We start from the raw sequence: 24,274 nt of genomic DNA, 5'->3' as shown, positions 1-24,274 counted from the left end.
GTCGTCCAGAACAGCTGGTGCTCTCATGCATTTTCAGTGTTACTTGCCTCGAAGCGAGCATAGAAGTTGTTTAGCTCATCTGGTAGGCTTATGTCACTGGGCAGCTCGCGGCTGGGCTTCCATTTGTAGTCCGTAATAGTTTGCAAGCCCTGCCACATTCGAGTTTTGGAGCCGGTGTAGTACGATTTAATCTTAGTCCTTTAATGAAGCTTTGCCTGTTTGATGGTTCGTCTGAGGGCATAGCGGGATTTCTTATAACCGTCCGGATTAGTGTCCCGCTCTTGAAAGCAGCAGCTCTACCCTTTAGCTCAATGCGGATGTTGCCTGTAATCCATGCCTTCTGGTTGGGGTATGTACGTACGGTCAAAGGAGTCAACGTCATCGATGCACTTATTGATGAAGCCGGTGACTAATGTAGTATACTCCTCAATGCCATCGGATTTGTCCTGGAACATATTCCAGTCTGTGCTAGCAAAACAGTCCTGTAGCTTAGCATCTGCGTCATCTGACCACTTCCGTATTGATTAAGTCACTGGTACTTCCTGCTTTAGTTTTTGCTTGTAAGTAGGAATAGGGACGATAGAATTATGATCAGATTTGCTAATTTAGTCTGGCTTTCACATCTCCATCTCAACCAATAATTAAAGTTAAAGAATAGGAATAAATCAAATCCCAATTTTTTTCAAGTGCATTTTATTTTATTTGGTCTTATTATTTAACTTATACCAAGACCCTGGGCTACCAAAAACAACATGGTAATGTCTTGCATGAGGGCGACCAAAGGCGACAAAACAATGAGAATTGGTTCCTCAATCTGTCACATTTTCTTCACTACCAGAGGAGGCAGGTGGTAAATCAAGCTCTTGCCAACCCAGAAAAGCCTAAATATCTTCTTCCCTGAGAAAAGCCTTCAATGCAGTTTTCCGTTCTTTCAATTAAGTTATGCTCTCCTGTTATAACTTCTGCTACAGCAGCATCAACACCAACTTCCTCAAGATCAGCCATACAGTGGAGGGAAGGGAGGGACTCAAATAGTTTGAATCTGGTTGTGGCCAGAACCTATCCGCAGCTGTGCAACCAGTTTTATAATTAGAATGTGATACAAAACGTGCTTTAGGACCATACGGACGCCTCCGAGCGGTTGGTTAGGCTGTTTGGAGTGTTTATTCAACTATATATAAAATAAATATATATGTTATGTCCCCCCCATTTCTAAAACCACATTTGTGCCCCTGTTAATCTGTGTAATGAAACAGAATGTAAGCTCGCAAGAGTTCGTAGGAGTCTAGCGTTTCTGAGGGAATCAATGAAACTGAGTTGGAGATATGGATGGAGAGATCAAGAAAACTTGTGAGAGAAAAGAGAGAACAGAGACATACAGACCGAGACAGATAGGGGGGGAAACACACATTACAACAGTCCCCCCGCCAGGGTGAACAATACCACAATGAAAGTTCCTCTCACATCCCCTTTCTTTGCCACCCCTCTCACCATCGCCCCCTCATTTCCTCACCCTTCCCCCCTCCTTCCCATCCTCCCACACTAGGCCCATTATCACTCTATCCTGGGAGAGAAAAGGAGTGGTATTTATAGATCCTATTCCTTGCAGATGTTTTTGTGCCAAAAATGAAATTCAATCTCAAGCTATTATCCATGAATACACAACTATTGTTGCAATCTATTATTATGGAATTAGAAAAATAAAACAAATATTCTGAACTCAGAAGAGAATATGAGGGGGGGATGAGAGAGATGGGGGGAGTGTTGTCAATCGGGCTAACTCTAGAGACAGGTCCTGCTGCATTATTGATGAAAGTGAATGGCAGAGGTTTTCACTCCGGCTCCGATGTTGGGTCTGTCTGCCTGTCATGTAACATTAATTGACATGGCCCTTGGGGTGGGTGGCACCCATCCATCCATATATCCAATTTCAGTTTGGACCATGAATAATTCACGGGACACTCCACTGAACATACATTGAAATGTCCTGCATCAGATGGAACCTCCTGCTTTTGTGTGCAGTACAGTAACCATGACATACATGATCTATGTGTTATGTTACTACAGTGAAACGCTAGAGTCAGACATGTGATGTTTCACTGTTTATCATTATTTTTGACCACTTCCAGATGTGTCTGGTCTCCCATCCAGGGACATACCAGGACCAACCCTGCTTAACTTCTGAGGCAAACCAGCAGTGGGATGCAGGGTCCTATGTTGTTGGAATAAATGTACCAAAACTTGCAACTGGAAAAAAGGCAGTGAAAGCAAAGGCCAATGTAACATAACCAAAGACAGGGAAAATTGCAGGAAAGAGAGAGGCATTTTAATTAATTGCTTTATGATAAAACAATATTCACCCCCCCCAAAAAATATCGTGTAATATTTTATTTCGCCATCAATACTTTTGGGTTTATGTTTTTCTTTCGATATCATTATTTTTGTTTGCAAAACTCAGAATTTTATTCTCGACTTAAGGAGTTTTGCTTGATATTAATGGCACAAAAGTAACTCACTCAGAGGATTGCACCATATCATAATACTACATAATATTTGCACCATATAATATTACTCTATTAAAGGTGTTTAAAGCGGTAGTCCTAATTAAAACATGAATACTCTGTTTTCCCAACCACAGTATCTGTTAAAAGCTGAGGGATGGGGCTGGAGAAATGCAACCCAGACTACGCTATGGATGCAAGTACTAACCATCTATGATATAAAAATGATAGTTTTAACCATGTTTTTAGGCTATACAGTGTTTTACATTTACTTTGTTTACATTGGAGTAAATGTGGAGATTTCTTACATGTGAAACTGCTAATTTGATGTTCACTTTCACATGTGGAATTGCAAGTTCAAGTGTGAGTAACAATCACATCAACATTTTTCATACAGTATATGAAACTGCAAATTAGATTGTTACATGTGATTGTTTTTCACATGTGAACTTTTAATTCCAGACAGTTATACCTTCATTCCAAACTTGTGCCATCCCAGTAATACTGGCAGTAAACACAAGGGGCAACATTTTCCAACCCCACTGAGCCTCTGTAATTCGAAGGTTACATGTAAAGTACATGTAAAATCCTATAGTGAATGCTAACCTTTTATACATTCTTTGACATAAACTATTTGCAGGACATACATCCCAGCTAATAAAATTATACAAGTAACAAAACAAGTTTGCTGCACACACAAAACATATATAAGACAGCAAGGCACTTGATCCAGGAAGCGATTCTCTGCTGTTACCAAGAGAAGCTTGATTTTGTAAGAAGCTAACCACTTAGCTAATAACTAGCTACTAAATTAGCAAACCAATCAAATACCATGTGGCTAAAGACTACCGGCAAACTTCATAATGAATTATGTGACAGGTGAAATGAAGAATGCGATCTGCTTTATCGCCTAACATATTGCAGAAGTTGACTGCCGGTATTTCCTTAAAAGTAGCTACAAATATTCAAATGTATTAAAAAACTTTTATGAAATAGTTTCAACGGTATTGAGAAACCATCCCATGACTACTTCCAAATATGCTAGTATACGGTATAAATGGTATACCGTCCAAGCTTAGAAACGGCAAATGTGATTCTCATATGTGAATCTGCCATTCACATGATGTGAAAACATGTTATTCTCCTCATATGTGAAAAGGTGGTGATGACATGTGAACTAAATTTAATACATATGATATTATGGTTTTACATGCGACATTTAGGTAGGCTCAACATGTGAAAACAGCTATTTCACATGTGAAAATGCGACTTTTACATGTGAAACGTGTTTAATGATTTCAACAGCAACTTTTCCAATACAATAGAATAAACATTCAAATCAGTTATCCCCCTAGAGTCGATTGATACACCTGTGCGTCAATCTAAGTAACATAATAAACAACATTGGATGAATCTCAATCCTCAGCATCCACCTACTATGTATGTCGCACTTCCGTAAAATCTGACTTCACACGTAAACGTCTGCAGCTTCCGAACGGTTTGACCTACAAAACTATGGTGAGCACTCTATGGAAAGAGAAGACTCAAGAACCTGATGGTGGTTTTGTTCTACATCACCCACAAGTGTCACAGGTAACCGGTACCATTTTTAAAAAATGAATGGAAGTATGAAGGTAGTTTTGTGCCTACCCAAAAAAGGGGTTAAATATGTGTTGAAATAAAATTATGATAATATTTCCTGAGCTTTCTTGTATCTCCTAGATATAGGACAGACACTTTACAAACCTTGTTTCTTATTATACATTTTTTGACTGACTTTTTTGCCATTTATAAATGTGTTATTCAATGCGTTTCTCTGGGCTATATTAGTCAAGTCCAAATTAAATATTTTATAAAATATTGTTTTATATATATTTTTTTATACCTAAAGGGGTCCTAAAATTCTAATCAAATAGCTAAATGATCCCCCCCATCCAACACAGCTTAGACTTTTAAGAATGAACTCATTATAAGATGAAAGCACAGTTAAAGAAAAACTTCCAAACAAAGCTCATGTTTTGCAGATACTTTTTTTAATTGAGCAGAACCTTCATTCTGCTGATGCAGCAGCATCGGATCGCATTGTGTGAATGCAGAAGGAATTAAATTGGTCATGCAAAACCAGCCCCTTTAGAACAAACCAATTCATTATTTTCAGGCTTCAGTAGACCAGTGAAACGTAATTTATTGTAATCATTAATGGAGCATTCATATTCTGTTGGGGTCCGTACAAGAGAGCCGAGAAAAACACCCAGGGCTCTATTTTAACAAACCTTATTCAATGGTGAGTCTAAGCGCTAGCGGTAGCACTATAGATCCATGGGTGTGTGAGAAATATTTATTGCTATTTTCACAGCCATTATTATGAGCGCAATAGCTGGCGGTGGCGCGAAAAGGGCTGGGTTTGATGAATAAACAAGTTGTAAGTGTAACGAAGGCTTGGCCACTCACTGGCAATCAAGGTGCAATCGAGATCTGTATGTTATTGACAGTATTTGCATAGTCAAACTCCAATTTCGACAGGGGTAACCACATATTATCCTCCTAGTCCATTATTGTTACAGGCATTGGTTTTTCCATTTATATTTCAAGACTGGACGTTAGCACATGGGACGCGCACAGGTTTGTCATCTCGTTAGTGGGTAGGTGTTTCACCTCTGCTGACTCAGGTGATATTTAAGAATGGCTGGCCCAGTGCTCCAGTTGTCTTGAGAGATGTAGAGGGTTAACTCCTTTAGTTGTCTCTCCCTATTTGATTTATTGAAAAAAAATACCTTTATCTGATCTTCCCTGTTTTCATTTTGCTCCACTTTTTGGTGTGCTTCCTGTCTTTAAGTTTGGTGTGGGTTTTATTTTTGTTTGCCTGTTTTTCGTCAAATTTAGTGGGCACTCATGGTGGGTGTCTTTAAAGTTCCAGTTGTTGTTGCTAGTCAACTTTCAGTGGACACCCCCATGAGTCGCTTTCAGAATCCCTCCTAAAACCCCATCGTTTTGGCTGTTGTCAGTGACTGTTCGTTCCCACTTCTGTTTGAGCAACATTATTTGGTTTTCTCGCTGGTAAACGCAACAATTATGGATTGATACTACAGTTTATTAAATAACATGGGCTCATCTCTCATTTCAAGATGGGCATATAGCCTACATGGAGGGGTTTTTACACATCCAAAATAATAACAGGAGCTGGCAGAAATATTGTAATAGCCTACATATATTTATAGATAAAAATGGGATGTCCGCTCACTGTCCTGGCAAACTTGATTTTTTTAATCAAGCTTTGGTGATAAAAGTTTATTTCAAAGAGGTCTCATGAGGAAAGCCTTTTATCGATAGTCTTGACTACATGGCGAATGCATTGGTCATGACAAAAAAAACAGAGGGGAGGCTATGCTTGGTTTTTAATCAAATTCAACAAAATGGGAGAAATCATTAGTTTATGTTTCTAAAGATGAGGTTAATGGGCACTGTTACGAATCCCTTTTGGCCTGACAGTCTAGGGGGGATGGTAAGGAGACCCGTAACATAACTCATGCAAATTATTATTGTGACAAAGTAAAAGTGTGCACGAAATAACCACGACAACAGAAATCTACCATCAAACTCTAGGTTTATTTATAAACACACGGTAATGGGGGGAGCAGGAAAAGGGGCTGAGCTGGACCCAAGTATTCAAAAACACCCCTAAGCTAGACTAGCCTACTTTAACAACAGCTAACTAACTAACCAAAAATACAGTTGGTGGTCCGCCCAGTTCTAACTAGTGTATTTAACAAAGTTCACCTACGGGTAGTGTGTGCCCATGGGCGACTTGTCTTGGTTTCCCCCTTTTCCCACTAGCAACAAACAAACACCATAACCAAAAACAATACTCACAGGTGATGACAAAGTGCTATGAGGTGCTTTAACAAAAGAGAGGTTAAGACACAAAGCGAGAGTGAAACACAGAGACCTACAGACATGGCATTTACAGAGAGATTGAGCTCTAGAACAAACAAATGATGGGGTTTTTAAACCATGGGGAAGGAACTGTGATAGGGTAGGAAATAGGAGGAGGTGTGTCTTCTGATTGATGATTGATTGTTGATTGATTGGGGAGTGATGATTTTCACCTGTGAGGGGAGAAGGAGAGAAAAGAAACACACACAGGATACACACACACACACAGGATAACTGTATCCGTAACAGGCACAAAAAACACTCTCTTGTTCCGTGTGCATAATGGGCACTGCGTCACAGCTGGATAGGATGAGCTTCATTTGTCAAAATCTATGTGACAACACAGGGTTTTTTGCCCTAACACTACACAGCTGATTCAAATAACCAACTCATCATCAAGCTTTGATTATTTGAATCAGCTGTGTAGTGCTAGGGCAAAAAAACTAAACGTGCACCCAGGCGGGGCCCCAGGACTAAGACCATCGATAAAAGGTTTGGCTCGGGAGACGGCTTTGAAATAAATCTTTATCGCCAAAGCTTTATTAAAAGATAAAGTTAGGCAGCAGCAAAACAGTGAGCGGACATCCCATTTTTATCTATAAATATATGTAAGCTGTTACATTATTTTTGCCAGCTCCTGTTATTATTTTGGATGTGTGTAAAAACCCCTCCATGTAGGCTATATGCCCAGGACCGAGTTTGGGAAACCCTGCCATAAACCAACTGCTTCACAGCTAAGATCAGCTTTCGATTGGACTTAAATGTCCCCACCAGCTCATACTGAAATTGGCACTTTGGTTGTGCGTTGTTACCTCTGAAATTGTGATGTATTGTTAGCATGTGTATTTAGTGATATGTTTAACTGCAAGTCAGCATGATCTATTGGCAAGTGCTTTAATATAAATGTGGCAGCAATGCATGAATGCAACGACATTCTACATTTATCAACTGGGTTGTGTTTCGAAAGTACAGTTGAAGTCGGAAGTTTACATACACCTTAGCCAAATACATTTAAACTCAGTTTTTCCACAATTCCTGACATTCAATCCTAGTAAAAAATTCCCTGTCTTATGTCAGTTAGGATCACCACTTTATTTTAAGAATGTGAAATGTCAGAATAATAGTAGAGAATTATTTATTTCAGATTCTATATCTTTCATCACATTCCCAGTGGGTCGGAAGTTTACATACACTCAATTCGTGTTTGGTAGCATTGCCTTTAAATTGTTTAACTTGGGTCAAATGTTTCAGGTAGCCTTCCACAAGCTTCCCACAATAAGTTGGGTGAATTTTGGCTCATTCCTCCTGACAGAGTTGGTGTAACTGAGTCAGGTTTGAAGGCCTCCTTCCTCGCACACAATTTTTCAGTTCTGCCCACAACTATTCTATAGGATTTAGGTCAGGGCTTTGGGATGGCCACTCCAATACCTTGACTTTGTTGTCCTTAAGCCATTTTGCCACAACTTTGGAAGTATGCTTGGGGTCATTGTCCATATGGAAGACCCATTTGCGACCAAGCTTTAATTTCCTGACTTATGTCGTGAGATGTTGCTTCAATATATCCACCTAATTTTCCTCCCTCATGATGCCATCTATTTTGTGAAGTGCACCAGTCCCTCCTGCAGCAAAGCACCCCCACAACATGATGCTTCCATCCCCGTGCTTCACGGTTGGGATGGTGTTTTTCAGCTTGCAAGCCACCCCCTTTTTCCTCTAAACATAATGATGGTCATTATGGCCAAACAGTTAGATTTTTGTTTCATCAGACCAGAGGACATTTCTCCAAAAAGTACAATCTTTGTCCCCAAGTGCAGTTGCAAACTGTAGTCTGGCTTTTTTATGGTGGTTTTGGAGCAGTGGCTTCTTCCTTGCTGAGCAGCCTTTCAGGTTATGTCGATAAAGGACTTGTTTTACTGTGGATATAGATACTTTTGTACCTGTTTCCTCCAGCATCTTCACAAGGTGCTTTGCTGTTGGTTTGGGATTGATTTGCACTTTTCGCACCAACGTACGTTCATCTCTAGGAGAACGTGTCTCCTTCCTGAGCGGTATGACATCTGCGTGGTCCCATGGTGTTTATACTTGCGCACTATTGTTTGTACAGATGAACGTGGTACCTTCAGGAATTTGGAAATTGCTCCCAAGGATGAACCAGACTTGTGGAGGTCTACAATATTTTTTCTGAGGTCTTGGCTGACTTCTTTTGATTTCAAAGAGGCACTGAGTTTGAAGGTAGGCCTTGAAATACATCCACAGGTACACCTCCAATTGACTCAAATGATGTCAATTAGAATATCAGAAGCTTCTAAAGCCATGACATTATTTTATGGAATTTTCCAAGCTGTTTAAAGGCACAGTCAACTTAGTGTATGTAATCTTCTGACCCACTGAAATTGTGATACAGGGAATTATAAGTGAAATAATCTGTTTGTAAACAATTGTTGGATAAATGACTTGCCAAAACTATAGTTTGTTAAAAAGAAATTTGTGGAGTGGTTGAAAAACGAGTTTTAATGACTCCAACCTAAGTGTATGTAAACTTCCGACTTCAACTGTATACAGTGCCTTTAGAAAGTATTCATACCCTTTGACTTATTACGCATTTTATTGTTACAGCCTTAATTCAAAATAGATTTTTTTCTCAGACATCTACACACAGTACCCCATAATGACAAAGTGAAAACTTTTTTTTGTATTTAAAAAAAATGTATTTAAAATGTATTTAAAATGAAATACAGATATTAATTTACATAAGTATTCACATCCCTGAGTCAATACATGTTATAATCAATTTGCGATTACAGCTGTGAGTCTTACTGGGTAAGTGTCTAAGAGCTTTGCGTTACAAATGCAAAGAGGCTTGTTGTGCAATTAAACTGAACATTTTTAATTCCGATGTTGACCACTCGTTCAAAACTCACTCATCCAATCCTTACACCTCTGTTTACGCACAATGTGCATGATGTTTCCACCACCATGCTTCACAGTAGGTATGGTGTTCTTTGGATGCAACTCAGCATTCTTTGTCCTCCAAACACAACGAGTTGAGTTTTTACCCAAAAATTATATTTTGGTTTCATCTGACCATATGACATTCTCCCAATCTTCTTCTTGATCATCCAAATGCTCTCTAGCAAACTTCAGATGGGCCTGGACATGTACTGGCTTAAGCAGGGGGAGACGTCTGGCACTGCAGGATTTGAGTCCATGGCGGCGTAGTGTGTTACTGATGGTAGGCTTTGTTACTTTGGTCCCAGCTCTCTGCAGGTCATTCACTAGGTCCCCCCGTGTGGTTCTGAGATTTTTGCTCACCGTTCTTGTGATCATTTTGACCCCACGGGGTGAGATCTTGCGTGGTGCCCCAGATCGAGGGAGATTATCAGTGGTCTTGTATGTCTTCTATTTCCTAATAATTGCTCCCACAGTTGATTTCTTCAAACCAAGCTGCTTACCTATTGCAGATTCAGTCTTCCCAGCCTGGTGCAGGTCTACAATTTTGTTTCTGGTGTCCTTTGACAGCTCTTTGGTCTTGGCCATAGTGGAGTTTGGAGTGTGACTGTTTGAGGTTGTGGGCAGGTGTCTTTTATACTGATAACAAGTTCAAACAGGTGCCATTAATACAGGTAACGAGTGGAGGACAGAGGAGCCTCTTAAAAAAGAAGTTACAGGTCTGTGAGAGCCAGAAATCTTGCTTGTTTGTAGGTGACCAAATACTTATTTTCCACCATAATTTGCAAATAAATTCATTAAAAATCCTACAATGTCATTTTCTGGATTTTTTTCTCTCACTTTGGCTATCATAGTTGAAGTGTACCTATGATGGAAATTACAGGCCTCTTTCATCTTTTTAAGTGGTGGAACTTGCACAATTGGTGGCTGACTAAATACTGTTTTGCCCCACTGTAGGTATTCCTCTTGTCCAGATTGGTTTGGGCAGTGTGCAGTGTGATTGTGATTGCGTCGTCTATGGACCTATTAGGGCAGTAAGCAAATTGGAGTGGGTCTAGGGTGTCAGGTATGGTGGAGGTGATATGATCCTTGACTAGTCTCTCAAAGCACTTCATGATGACGGAAGTGTGTGCTACGGGGCGATAGTCCTTAGCGAAAGTCCTTACCTTAGCTTTCTTGGTAACAGGAACAATGGTGGCCCTTTTGAAGCATGTGGGAACAGCAGACTGTGATAAGGATTGATTGAATATGTCCGTAAACACACCAGCCAGCTGAACTGCGCATGCTCTGAGAACGTGGCTGGGGATGCTGTCTGGGCTGGCAGCCTTGCGAGGGTTAACACGTTTAAATGTTTTACTGACATTGGCTGCAGTGAAGGAGAGCCCGCAGGTTTTGGTAGCGGGCTGTGTCAATGGCATTGTATTGTCCTCAAAGCGAGCAAAGAAGTTGTTTAGTTTGTCTTGGAGCAAGACATCGTGGTCCGCGACGGAGCTGGTTTTCCTTTTGTAGTCCGTGATTGACTGTAGACCCTGCCACATACCTCTTGTGTCTGAGTCGTTGAAGTGCGACTCTAATTTGTCTCTGTATTGATGCTTAGCTTGTTTGATTGCCTTGCGGAGGGAATAGCTACACTGTTTGTATTCGGTCATGTTTCCGGTCACCTTGCCCTGATTAAATGCAGTGGTTTGCGCTTTCAGTTTTGTGCGAATGCTGCCATCAATCCACGGTTTCTGGTTGGGGAATGTTTTAATAGACGCTGTGGACACAACATCACTGATGCACTTGCTAATAAACTCGCTCACCGAATCAGCGTATTCATCAATGTTATTGTCCGACGCAATGAAGAACATATCCCAGTCCACGTGATCGAAGCAATTTTGAAGCGTTGAATCCAATTGGTCAGACCAGCGTTGAACAAACCTGAGCACGGGTGCTTCCTGTTTTAGTTTCTGTCCATAGGCTGGGAGCAACAAAATGGAGTCGTGGTCAGATTTTCCGAATTGGGGGTGGGGGAGGGCTTTATATGCTTCGCGGAAGTTAGAATAACAATGATCCTGGGTTTTGCCAGCCCGGGTCGCGCATTCGATATGCTGATAACATTTAGGGAGCCTCAAAAGAAAGTGCATGGTTATTGATTGCCTTGGTTTCCAAATATTCACGTCTGGACTAGAGATTGAGTGGGTCGAAAGGGAATTAGACTAATTGTTTTAAACTTCTCTACTTTGCTAAGTAAAGTTTTATGGTTAAAACGTTTATTGGGATGTATAGGCTGTGTTTGTTCTGACAATTAGCCTACCTATTTGAAAACAATGGCAGCCTACCTGTGTTGATTTCGATCATAGGCTGGAAATAGGCTGGAAAACTCGAGGAATGAGGTAACTCCGATTTCAAGAGAGAATACAACTGTTTACAATGGCTTTTCATCACAATTATGCTGGCGAACACTACACTACGCTACTCTCGCGTACCCAAAATTCACATAGTTGACAGATGTCCCTCCGTGTGATTTGGGCTTATGTTAGCTGTGTGACAGTGATGTGTTATGTAGGCCTTATGAAGGATTGAAGGAACGTGTCAGAGGAGATAAATAAATAATTCTGCTTAATAGACAATGAGATATAGTGAGGTCATATTACACTGGCATAATGACTTTGTCTTCCTTTGCTTGTTACATTCGGACACTCTAATCAACAATTATGTATTTTTACTTTTTACTTTATGTGGCAAAACCCTGGCGGCCAAATAAACTCATTTCCTGTGTATGATTAAATGGTTGATTATCTGGCACTGTTTCCCCTTACTGCCCAGTTTATTTGGCTGATTAGCAGGCTGAGAGAGTTAGGCAATGTAAACCACATTCAGCTCAATAGCCTTTTTATGGTTCAGAGGGGTTCATGATGCTAACACTAATTGCTGGGTTGATTAGTGAGGTGTCTGAATCGCCTCCTTTCTCTCCCAGATTCTATTCTGCTGTCCCAGTGTGCCTGGAGAAGGCTAGGTGTGTGCGCGTGTGAGCATGTGCGTGCGTGCTGATCGTGGGTGGATCGTTTCAGTAGGACAGCAGAGGCACTAATCGACTCCCACTTTTCCACCACTGTCAGCCCTTTCCTGTGAGCTGCAATAAAGATAGATTAACTTAGAGACAATCAAAACATTTTTCGATTCACCACCCTCTTGGCAATAACATGTTTCCAGGTGGTGACAGTAAGAAGAAAACTATCTAAACAAAGAGAGGGAGGAAGGCTGTGGCCCACGCTGGTATGCCTTATGTAATAGTCCTGATGTGATTTCTAATGGAGAGACCCACGGGAGTAGTACGCTATGGATACGGAGAAATATGATACGGTAGACTATAGGTGGATGTATATGTTCCTCTCTTACAGAAACAATGTGTTCTTTAGTCCTGGGGGATCTTTCACTGTCAACGAGTTGGACACAAAATGTAAATGGGTGATTTTCAAAGGGGACTATCTCAAAATACTGATTTTCTTTTGAATAATTTAAATTCATTGCTTGCTGTCCAACAGAGGAAAACAAACGCAACAGTCCCCGAATTGCCATGTCCTTCAGACATACTACCGGTGTATTATAGATTATGAATATCAACACTGAATACAATCAAAAGGAAGTACTCTCTGACAGGCCACCTGTTTGTGTGTTTGTAGTGTTTGTGTAACATCTGTATTTACATGTTCCTATGAGTTGTTCATTTAGTGTGGATTTGCATATTATTCAACTGTGTTTGCATATCACTGTGTCTGAGGATCCACAAGCCAGCAAGTCTGTTCCAGTGTGTGGTGTGTGTGTGTTTTTGGTTTTACTATCCTTATGGTGACTCACAAACATAGTAAAACATGGAAAATTCGGACATTTCCCCACACAGAAAAATACTAGTTTAGGCTTAGGGATTAGGGTTAGGTCAAACATGTTTTTGAATGGGAATCAATTGTTTGCTCCACACAAATCTAGTAAAGCAAATGTTTGAAATTGTGGGTGTGCTTTAATTTGTGTGTTTGTGTGTGGATGTGCATGGCTCTTCGAGTGGCAGCCAATCATTTCCATCAGACCCTTCCATCAGCCTGTGTGTCATGGCATGGAGGCAATGACAGAAGGCAGATGTTAAGATGGCCTGATGTCTGTGTTCACATCCACGAGAGCTGTAAATATGCAGCGGGAAGAGGAAATACACCGCTGGTTAGCCGGTCACTAAGTCAAGGACATTGACATGCAGTAACTCACACTCCAGCTCCTCCTCTGTCAGAAATGCTTACCATACTTCTGTCTGAATAAAGTAGTACTTATTGTAGTACATGGTAAGTAGGCTTATATTTGGATGGCATATGCTCCTTACGGAGTAAAAGGGTTTAAGTCAAGTAAGGCCAGGCTCAGAAGAGCAACAACATGTTCTTGGTCAAAGCTTTCAGAGAGTTTGCTGTGGTCAAATCAAATCAATTCAAATTGTATTTGTCACACACACACACATATATATATATATATATATATAAATATATATGTATATATGAGGAATAAGAAATAAAAGTAACAAATAATTAAAGAGCAGCAGTAAAACAACAATAGCGAGGCTATATACAGGGGGTACCGCTTAGTCGAGGAAATCGAACCAGTGCCCCCGCTATTGGGGCACAAATAACTGACAAGTTAATATAGACATAACTTGTCAGTATGTAATGAAAAAAAATTCCCCGTGGGGATTGGAAGGATTGGACAGAGTTTACATTTCCTTTGTTAGTTGGATGTTAGAGCTTACCATAGCTTTCCGTCGAGCCTTTTGAACAGTAAGCATGCATCTTGTTAGGGATGCCTGAACATGATGCTCTACGAGCTATATCACCTTCAGATCTGACTGTCCAAAGCTCTTATATGTGACTACTTCATCAGTTCCCCAATCACTGTGTGGATGTTGTCTTATTTACTTCCTGAGAGGAAAAAAGTATCTGGTGGTCTGCTCTGGTACAAGGGAGTTGTTGGGAAGAATATAGCAAATTGCACCTCTGTGGAAAGATTTTCATCTGCTGTAACAATGGGGGTATTTTCTCTAGAGTTTAATGTATGTGAGAGTTAGTGACCTGTTAGTGACCTGCAGAGAACCAATCATCCACTTAGCTGGTGGAGAGACTTAAAGTGTGTGTGTGCCCCTGTCAGACATGCGGGCATGACTGCGTTTAATGTGTGTCAGGTCATAATCAAATTTAGATGATCAAGATTTAAGCCTGGACTGTTTGTGAAATTGATTTTATCAACAGAGACAGAAGTCAAATGAAGACAGAGGGAGTGATATTTACACAGATTGGACCTGGGCTGGACTGACTTATTTTACCCAGCATGCACTCAGGGCCTGTAATGTCCCCCTTGTTATTTGCATTGTAAATAACAGGCTAGAATGGCAGAATACATGCCTAGAAGTACTTTTCCCTCTCTCCTACCAGTTATGATTGTTTATCATCTGCCTTTAGCTGTCAGAGGGGCCCAACACATACAGTGGGGAGAGCAAGTTTTTAATACCCTGCCGATTTTGACGGTATTCCCACTTACAAAGCATGTAGAGGTCTGTAATTTTTTTATCATAGGTACACTTCAACTGTGAGAGACAGAATCTAAAACAAAAATCCAGAAAATCACATTGTATGATTTTTAAGTAATTAATTAGCATTTTATTGCATGACATAAGTATTTGATACATCAGAAAAGCAGAACTTAATATTTGGTACAGAAACAATGTGTTTGCAATTACAGAGAGCATACGTTTTCTGTAGTTCTTGACCAGGTTTGCTATGCTATGTCTGGTGCAAACACAACACCTCGCATCACCTTGAGAACACCATCCCCACAGCATGATGCTGCCACCACCATGCTTCACTGTGGGGATGTTTTTCATCGGCAGGGACCGGGAAACTGGTCAGAATTAAAGGAATGATCGATGGTGCTAAATACAGGGAAGTTCTTGAGGGAAACTTGTTTCAGTCTTCCAGAGATTTGAGACTGGGACGGAGGTTCACCTTCCAGCAGGACAATGACCATATGCATACTGCTAAAGCAACACTCATATAGTTAAAGGGGAGACATTTAAATATCTTGGAATGGCCTAGTCAAAGCCCAGACCTCAATCCAATTGAGAATCTGTGGTATTACTTAAAGATTGCTGTACACCAGCAGAACCCATCCAAATTGAAGGAGCTGGAGCAGTTTTGCCTTGAAGAATGGGCAAAAAACCAAGTGGCTAGATGTGCCAAGCTTATAGAGACATACCCCAGGAGACTTGCAGCTGTAATTACTGCAAAAGGTGGCTCTGCAAAGTATTGACTTTGGGGGGGGGGGGGTGAATAGTTAAGCACGCTCAAGTTTTCTGTTTTTTTGTCTTACATCTTGTTTGTTTCACAATAAAAAATATTTTGCATCTTTAAAGTGGTGGGCATGTTGTGTAAATCAAATGAAACAAACTCACCCAAAAATCTATTTTAATTCCAGATTGTAAGGCAACAAAATAGTAAAAATGCCAAGGGAGGTGAATACTTTCACAAGCCACTGTATAGCGATGTTATCTTTGTGTTCATCTGAGACTAACATGAGTGTCCTCCGATTTGCTCATACTTGGGCTTGTTTGGTTTGCAACTTGAGATGTTTCAGTGCGTGCGTGGCATCTTGCTGTCAAGCCATGTCAACTCTCACAGTCTCTCACATATCTCTTATGTCTACTATATTTCTGAATCCAACCATCAATTTTGTCTTTGTTCTTTCTCCAGAAACTATGCCTACTGGCGACTACTGAGGAGGACATCTTTGCCCATCTGGGTTTGGAGTATGTGGAGCCTTGGCAGAGAAATGCATAAGCATCATCCTCTCACAGACACCCATTCAATACCACCTTTATACATACAGTACATTAGGGGTTCCCAACTTTTTAATTCTCAGCCCACCTTCCAACATTGGGAAACACATTTTGCAATGGTATGGAGAAATATTTTGCTGTTTTAAAGCTAATTTCCTGCAGTTCTACAGATTTTGGCATGTCTTACGTGTGTTTATGTAATATCTGAGTGAGTTAAACATTACAACAAAATGAATGGGCTAAAAACCTAGCTACAAAACATTAGCTGACATGGGCTAGTTGATTTGGACATTTCTGACAAGTTATAAATCGCTATCTAATAACTGACATGACAAAAGGAAAAAATGCTGATGCACTACCCATTTTAGAAATGTCAACTTTCAAGAGTAAGTTGAAAGCCCGACTGAGTTCCTTAAAAAAATATGTTTTGGGGAACTCCGCGCCACCCCTGCCATCCCCTTGACCCCCCCGCAGTTTGGGAACCACTGCAGTACATAATTCCCATCTGTCTCCCCCCTCGGCTACACACTACTGCAATCTCATTTCAAAGAGCCTAATCTGGGTTGATTTTTATACTTGTGTTCTGTTGTCAGACTACATACTGATGTATGATTCATGATTATATTCTTTTCATCATGCCTGGCTTTTTCTTAGCCTCTTAGTAAATAAAAATTCTGTTCTGTCATTCAAAACCCGTTTTTCTCTGAGTATTCTTATGTGATTGATACATAACTACATAAATCAAATGGCTACGAGGTAAAAAGGGAAGAGGAGAGGGGCATAAGCGCGGGCAAGAGAGAGAAAGTCCCTTGTTGAGTAAAATGGTTGTAATCACCCTCCTCCTGGCAGGACAGCGCTCGAAGTGAACCGGAGCCAAGCCTCCTGGGAATGGAGAGGAGGGTAATGAGCTGCAGATAGAGGTGCATTCAGCATCCCCGTTTAGCCTCCGTTAGTGCCTCCACATCCACTGGAGGGCATTTACAGTAGCAACCGCCCACTACTGCTACAGCCGCCTCCCCTCAGTCTGCTGTGTCGCAATGAATCACTTCCCTAGTGGCAGGAATGAATTGTGCTGATTAAGGCCAATCAACCGTACTGGAGATACTGCAATCACCAGGGTTCATATGACAGGTCAGTTTACATTGTAAATACAGTCATTTACAGATGTAGCATTTTAATTTGAGACAGTTTGCTATAGCAGGAAAATAATCTTGCAGCAACAGGAAATGCGCATTATTATGTGGATTATAATTTATGGACATTTTTGCAGGGGTTGAGAATGTTTTTCTCAAATCAAGTCAGAAATTCAAATTCAGAAATTTCAAAGTGGAATCAAGTCAGAAATTTCGACAGACTTTCGAAACCAATTTGGCATTTCCTGCTGTGCAGAACAATTCTCTGCAACAAAGGAGTGACCAAATTAACATCCTACATCGGTAGTAAGTGTTGCTGTTTTAAGGGCCTCTTATTAGGAAGCATGCTATTACTCTTCTTATGGTAGCTGTGCTGGGTCAAACAGATTCATCTGCTGAAGATATAAAGAGCACAGTCCTCCAGCCGCACAGTAGCATGGCCTGCTGTCCTGTCCACAACCTAGCCCAGTTTCCCATGATGCTCAGATCAAGCACATCCCATGATACCACTGAAAGATCACTGGGGCTATCACATCCTAGTGAATCACCCTATTTAAAGATCTTTAAGTAGAGCATAACAGGCACTTTGAGGACTCGACCCCAGGGCCTAGCTCTCCCTCTCACCCCCTCTCTCCCCTAGCCTGGCTGGCCGGTCAAACAGAGAGTCACACTAACTGCATTCTGAGACAGGCCTACACAGTGGTGTTGAAACTGGAGCTCTATCTGCCTTTCTCTGGAGGCCTGGGTCATTGGGTTGTATAATAATAAAACGATGGCAATGAACGTTTCACTGTCCAGCTGAGGCAGCTTATCTAATACTGCATGGATAAATACTTTTTAGCTGTGATGTCTTCAGTAACTATGGGAGGAATTCAGACCCGAGTTACCAGTGCGTAAATTGAACATAATTCAATGTTTATGCACTTTTCTCTCTACCCGTATTCTGACCTTGAACTTACGCATGGGAAAAGCCAGTGCCAGCAAGGTACACATTTGAATAAGGATACGATGAATAAGGTTGTGCAACCTGTTGGTTCCAAGTGGAAAAACATCAAATACATTTTTTCCTTACATAAATAACACCGTTCTCTATGCACTGTCATTTACTAATTGGTAAGAGCTATTGATTGGGAATTTAGGCTTGGTTTCTGTACAAGCACTTTGACAACTGCTGATGTAAAAAGACATTCATATATAGTGGTTAAATAAAATGTATTCAAATCAAATCTAATTTATTTGTCACATACAGGTGTTGAGCAGATTTTATTGTGGGTGTAGCGAAAATCTTGTGTTTCTAGCTCCAACAGTGCAGTAATATCTAACAAGTAATATCTAACAATTTCACAACAATACACACAAATCTAAAGTAAAGGAATGAAATTAAGAATATATAAATATTTGGGTGAGCAATTTCAGAGTGGTATAGACTAAGATACAGTAGAATAGGACACAATACAGTATATACATATGAGATTAGTAGTGTAAATAATGCTAGCATTGTTAGTGACTAGTGTTCCATTATTAAAGTGGCCAGTGATTTCAAGTCTATGTATATAGGGCAGCAGCCTCTAATGTTTTAGTGATGGCTGTTTAACAGTCTGATGGCCTTGAGATAGAAGCTGTTTTCAGTCTCTCGGTCCGAGCTTTGATGCACCCGTACTGACCTCGCATTCTGGATGATAGCGGGGTGAACAGGAAGTGGCTAGCGTGGTTGTTGTCCTTCATGATCTTTTTGGCATTCCTGAGACATCAGGACAGGTAGTTTGCCCCCGGTGATGAGTTGGGCAGACCGCACCACCCTCTGGAGAGCCCTGCTGTCAGGCAAGAGTTGATTGGAGGAGAGAGAGAGAGCGAGTGTGTGTGTGTGTGTGTGTGTGTGTGTGTGTGTGTGTGTGTGTGTGTGTGTGTGGAATGGGAGGCCTGTAACTATATCACACAATTTATTATGGAGAACCCTTATTAGGAAAAGAGTATGTGTATGGTTGAGAAAAAAAAGAGGAAGGAAGAGAGACAGTGTGAGGGAGAGAGAAAGTTGATGTTCCTGACTAAAAATGTATTCTATTTGTTGTTTTTCTCCTTTTCCTCTGTTACTCTGCTCCTCTAGGTCAGTGAACGTGAGGTAAGTGATTCTGAGAGTCAGGGCTCAGCAGCAAAAGGCAGGGAGCAAGAGCAGTTAGAGATGATTGGAGGGATAGAGATGTGGCGAGAGGAAGAGGAGAGTGAAGAGGAGGGAGAGTAGAGGGAGAGCAGAAGAGGCAAGTGAAGGAGAGGGAGAGGAGAGTGGAGGGAGAGGAGGAAGAATAGGAGGGAGAGGACGAAGCAGAGGACGAAGCAGCGGGAGAGGAGGAAGAAGAGGGAGATCACACCCGAGAGGGGAGCCTACGTTTCCATGGCATGTGTCTGCCCCAAGTCCCACCACTCACCATACAGTCTGGGCCTAAAGTGCATTCAAAATGCAGCTTTTGCATTCACTTTGTGACATGGGCACAATGGCAGGAAGAGGGGAGCCAAGAATGTGGCACCAGGGTGTGTGGACCGAGTTACAACTCATTTGAAGGCAGGTGAAGTTTGAAGGGCGCAAGAGAGGCTGTGTGGTGTGCATCCGAAGTGGATGCAGGGCGAAGAGTGGGAGATGTGTAAAACCCTCCTTTAGGTGCTCTACTGTTCTGTGCCACTTTGCAGGGTGGGGCTGTGCTTCCACAAGTTCCATTACATGCTGTAGGCTAAATTCAAACACTAAAGTGACTGTGTGAAATATGAATTTATCCTACAAATCATTCATTGTCTCTGAAGAGTTATGTTTTGTATCTTCCCTCTTCCCTTTATCTCTCTCTATCTAATAGTTGTTACATCCACTGAATTGTTGTCAAAGTAGGCTACTCTTTCTACATTTCTACATTTTGTGTCAGGCTTGGTCTGTACTAAATCTTATTGAGTGAAGTTACCTACATTTAAGGGATAATGCCCGAGAAGCCTGTGTTTGGAGGATATATTGACAGGGGTGTTGTCAGGCCCAAGACTAAGTCTTTTGTGGACAATTCATTATTATTATTTTTTCTGACCCAGGCAGAATTTACCCAATGCAATTCCCAATTGTTTGTGCAGTTCAAGTCTGCAGATATTTGCGCAACTCCCGTCAGAACAAGATCTGCACACACGTGTTCATATTTTGCGTCTGTTGTCCGCATCACAGTCGTTGTTGTTTGTGTTTCCAATAATAACTTCGGAAATGTGTGCCTTTCTTTCAAAGTAAGTGCCTTATTGCGTTATAATAGTTTCTGTATGTCGTGTTATGCCTGGAGCGTAATATATTTGTGTATATTCCTTATAACTGCCGACACAAGAAGTAACCTTACTCATTTCATAACCTTTATGGTGTTATGTTCAATCATGCTTATGTAGCTAGCTACATTCTTCTATTAGCTCTGTAAAACAATGCTAATTGCGTCCGGGAAGTATTATCTTGTGTTGTATTTTGAAGCTACCCTGGCCTTGTGACTCCCAAGTGGCGCAGCAGTCAGCATCTTAGTGCTAGAGGCATCACTACAGACACCCTGGTTCAAATCCAGGCTACGTTTCTATCAAAGTAAGTGATTTATTACGTTATAATAGTTTCTGTATGTGATTTGTATGTCCATTTACCAAAAATACCTTGTTCAGTAATCATCTCACCTGTTAGATGGCGGTGAACTATGTGGCCATTGAGGGCAGCAGTGTCAATCAGATGGAAAAATATCTTCTTATCCCACTTTGTCATTTTCCAAGTGCATTCCACAAAGCTGTTTATCATGTCCGCCTTATCCACTGCCCCCTTTTTGAGGTTATAGTCAAGCACACAGTCTGGTTGGATTTCTCTTTCTCCCGTCAGCTGGTCCACCTTCCCTGTGGCCGACATGGTTGCTGTATGGACAGTGCAGAGGACATGGACGTTTTGTTTGTCATGCCACTTTACTGCCAGCTGTTGACCGTTCTCCTTGAACTCCACCTCCCCTCTCCGCATCTTCCTGCATCCGAATGCCGGCATCCCCGTCCTGTTCGACCCGACTGTGCCACAAGCCCCTGTGCTGTTGGAGAGCAGATGCTGGAAGACTGTGGGACTGCTGTAACAATTGTCCACATACAAAGTGTGTCCCCTGCTGAGATGAGGAGCCAGCATGGTCATCACCATTGTGACGACCCTCCCACTCTGTCTGCCGTATTCTCTCTGTTATTTCCTTATTAGGATGCTGGTGGGCGGAGTTGGGAGGGTCGTCAGCTACATGGGAAACACCTGGGCCCGGTGTCTCCCAGGATAAATACACCACTTCCCCATTCATGGAGGAGACTCTCTCCATGCTAACACCCTTTGTAGATTGTGTTGTGGTTCTTGGTGGCCGTTTGTTTGTTTGCTTTGGCACCTTTCATCACCCTGCATTATCACATTCATGCATGCAAAACACTCACTTACACTACTGATTACTGATTACACACACCATTGTATATTATACTTAGTTGCTTTAGGTAATAAATACATATTTTGCTACTCCTTATCTCCACGTTGTCTCCCTTTGTTACGGGCTTTGAGCCGGTTCGTGACAAGTGGGGGCTCATCCGGGATATTTGAACTATTGGTTTGGGAGACCGTGGAGGTACGTGTTTGGTTTGCATATTGTGTTTGATAGGCCCAGTATTGGTTGCCTTTTGTTGTTTGGTTTGTGTGCTGTGTTGGAGAGACTATAATGGTTAGTTTCCAGGCCCTGCCTAGCCTGAACTCTTGTTCTACTTTCTGTTGGGACATCAGTCTGAGGTGAGTAATCTGCTGTGTACCTCGGTGGGAGATTTGGGTAGGGTAGTGGAACTTGCTACCCGGAGCTATAGCCTTTTTCCCCTGATAGGTTTAGCGACGTGTTTCATTTTTTGGAATATGTTGGGCATGGTTAATGTTTGTTATTTTTGTGTGGTGTCTGTGGACTGAGCAGTTGTCTCGGGGGCACATCCGTGGCTTGGTGGAATTTGCCAGCATGCTGGGGAGTTCTATTTCCTTGCCAGCGGGCTACAGTGCGTAAATTCCCACCGCAAATCTGCACGAAGACTAGGGTTGAGTTATTGTAGGTTTTGGGGAAGCTCCGTATCTCATCTCTCTTCTGTGGTACTCAGGGTGATTGTCAATTCTCGGGTTGTGGTCTGGTGTGCTCAGCAGAAGGGAAGAGCGAGAATTTTTTTTTTTGTGTGATTATGGCGTCTTATGTTCATTCGCTCTCCATCAGAGGAATTGTTAGATTTAGGTACTAAAGAACAGCTGTTGAAGGTCGCGGAACACTACAAGGTTGAGATTAGTGATAAACGTCTAAAGAATTCTATTAGGTTGATATTGAAGGCCAATCTGATGGAGAGTGGTATTCTTGAAGTTACCACTGGGCCAGCCTCTGCTGAGGATTTGTCGTCTCCCCATAACGTTACAATGGACATTCCATCGGTTAGTCCTAGTAGCCTTCTTTTTGAACAGCAGAAAGAACTGCTTTTGTTACAGCTGGAGCATGATCGTGAGAAGAGAGCATGATCGGCAGCATGATCGTGAGAAGCTAGAGCATGATCGTGTAAAATATGAAAAGGAATTGGCATTTAAACAAGATATGGAGCGTGCTAAAATCAAATTGCAACAAGAACGTATAGAGTTGGTTAGGGAAGGAAAGATCTCAGGGGAGAGTTTGTTTTGGGAAGGTGACCCAGATTTACCTAGGGGTAGTTCCGCTTTTGGTCGTGCCCCAGAGACATTTGATATTGTTGGGAACTTACGGTTATTGCCTCGGTTTAATGAAAGGGACCCGAGACATTCTTTTCGTTGTTTGAGCGGGTTGCTGACGCTAGGAGTTGGCCTGATTCTGACCGCACTTTAATGTTGCAGTGTGTGCTGACTGGTAAAGCGCAGGAAGCATATTCAGCTCTTAGTGTACACGATAGTGCCAGTTATGATAAAGTTAAAACAGCTGTGTTACAGATTTATGAATTGGTCCCTGAGGCTTACCGCCAACGATTTAGAACTTTAAAAAGGGATGATAACCAGACTCATGTTGAGTTTGCGCGACAGTTGTCTTTACAGTTTAATCGCTGGTGTTCCGCCTCTGCAGTTGTGACTTTCCAAGGGCTGTGTGATCTGATTATGTTAGAGCAATTTAAGGACACAATTCCTGATCGTATTGCCACGTATATTAATGAACAGAAAGTGAAGAATGTTGCTGAAGCTGCAGTTTTGGCAGACGAGTATGTGTTGACTCACAAAAGTGTCTTTGCAGAACCCCGTATTCGGAAAGAGTGGGGGCGTTTGGATAGATTTGGGCTTCGCTCACCGAGATACTTTGGTTCTCGGGCAGAGTTCTATTCAACTAGGGTTGAACCTGACTCCCATGGAAAAGCTGACTTTGGGCAGGAGTGTCACTACTGTCAAGGTTCAGGGCATTGGAAAAACGAATGTCCACTTCTCAGGTCAAAGGGTGCTTACGCTAAATCTAAGCCTACTGCATTAGCTGCACCTGTTCGACATCAGTTCATTCATGACTCATTTCCTCAGGCCCAGGAGAATGTGAAAGTCCATATTGATCCAGACTATTTACCTTTCATTACAGAAGGTTTTGTGTCTATGTTAGGAAGTAAAGACCTAGTGCCAGTGAAGATCCTGAGAGACACAGGTGCCTCTGAATCATTTGTGTTGGAGTCTGTGTTACCCTTTTCTGCTGAGACTGATTCGGGGAATAGTGTTCTAATTAGGGGAATAGGTTTGAACACTCTGTCAGTTCCATTGCATAAACTGATGTTGGATTGTGGGCTGGTGAAGGGTGAAGTTGTTGTGGGTGTGCGTCCTTTGTTGCCTATTGAGGGTATCGATGTTATCCTTGGGAATAACTTGGCTGGTGAGCGTGTATGGCCTGTCGTGT

The 24,274-nt window shown here is 41.6% G+C and overlaps 1 protein-coding gene across 4 annotated transcripts in view; it reads left to right on the top strand.

Annotated features, from left to right (window-relative positions):
• The window catches only part of LOC115113350 (DNA nucleotidylexotransferase), a 143,542-nt gene extending 126,620 nt beyond the window's left edge, over positions 1–16,922 (top strand). For all 4 annotated transcript variants that reach the window (XM_065012862.1, XM_029640891.2, XM_029640890.2 and 1 more), the window contains one exon: positions 16,145–16,922. In XM_065012862.1, the coding sequence (XP_064868934.1) occupies positions 16,145–16,231 (87 nt within the window). In that variant the 3' untranslated portion in view covers positions 16,232–16,922. The remainder of the gene's footprint in view (positions 1–16,144) is intronic.
• The last annotated feature ends 7,352 nt before the right edge of the window (positions 16,923–24,274 follow it).

This window comes from Oncorhynchus nerka, linkage group LG28, assembly GCF_034236695.1.
Source record: "Oncorhynchus nerka isolate Pitt River linkage group LG28, Oner_Uvic_2.0, whole genome shotgun sequence".
In the NCBI taxonomy this organism is placed as follows: Eukaryota; Metazoa; Chordata; class Actinopteri; order Salmoniformes; family Salmonidae; genus Oncorhynchus; species Oncorhynchus nerka.
The sequence above is the reverse complement of the archived record's forward strand: the minus strand, read 5'-3'. Positions and strand labels throughout refer to the sequence as shown.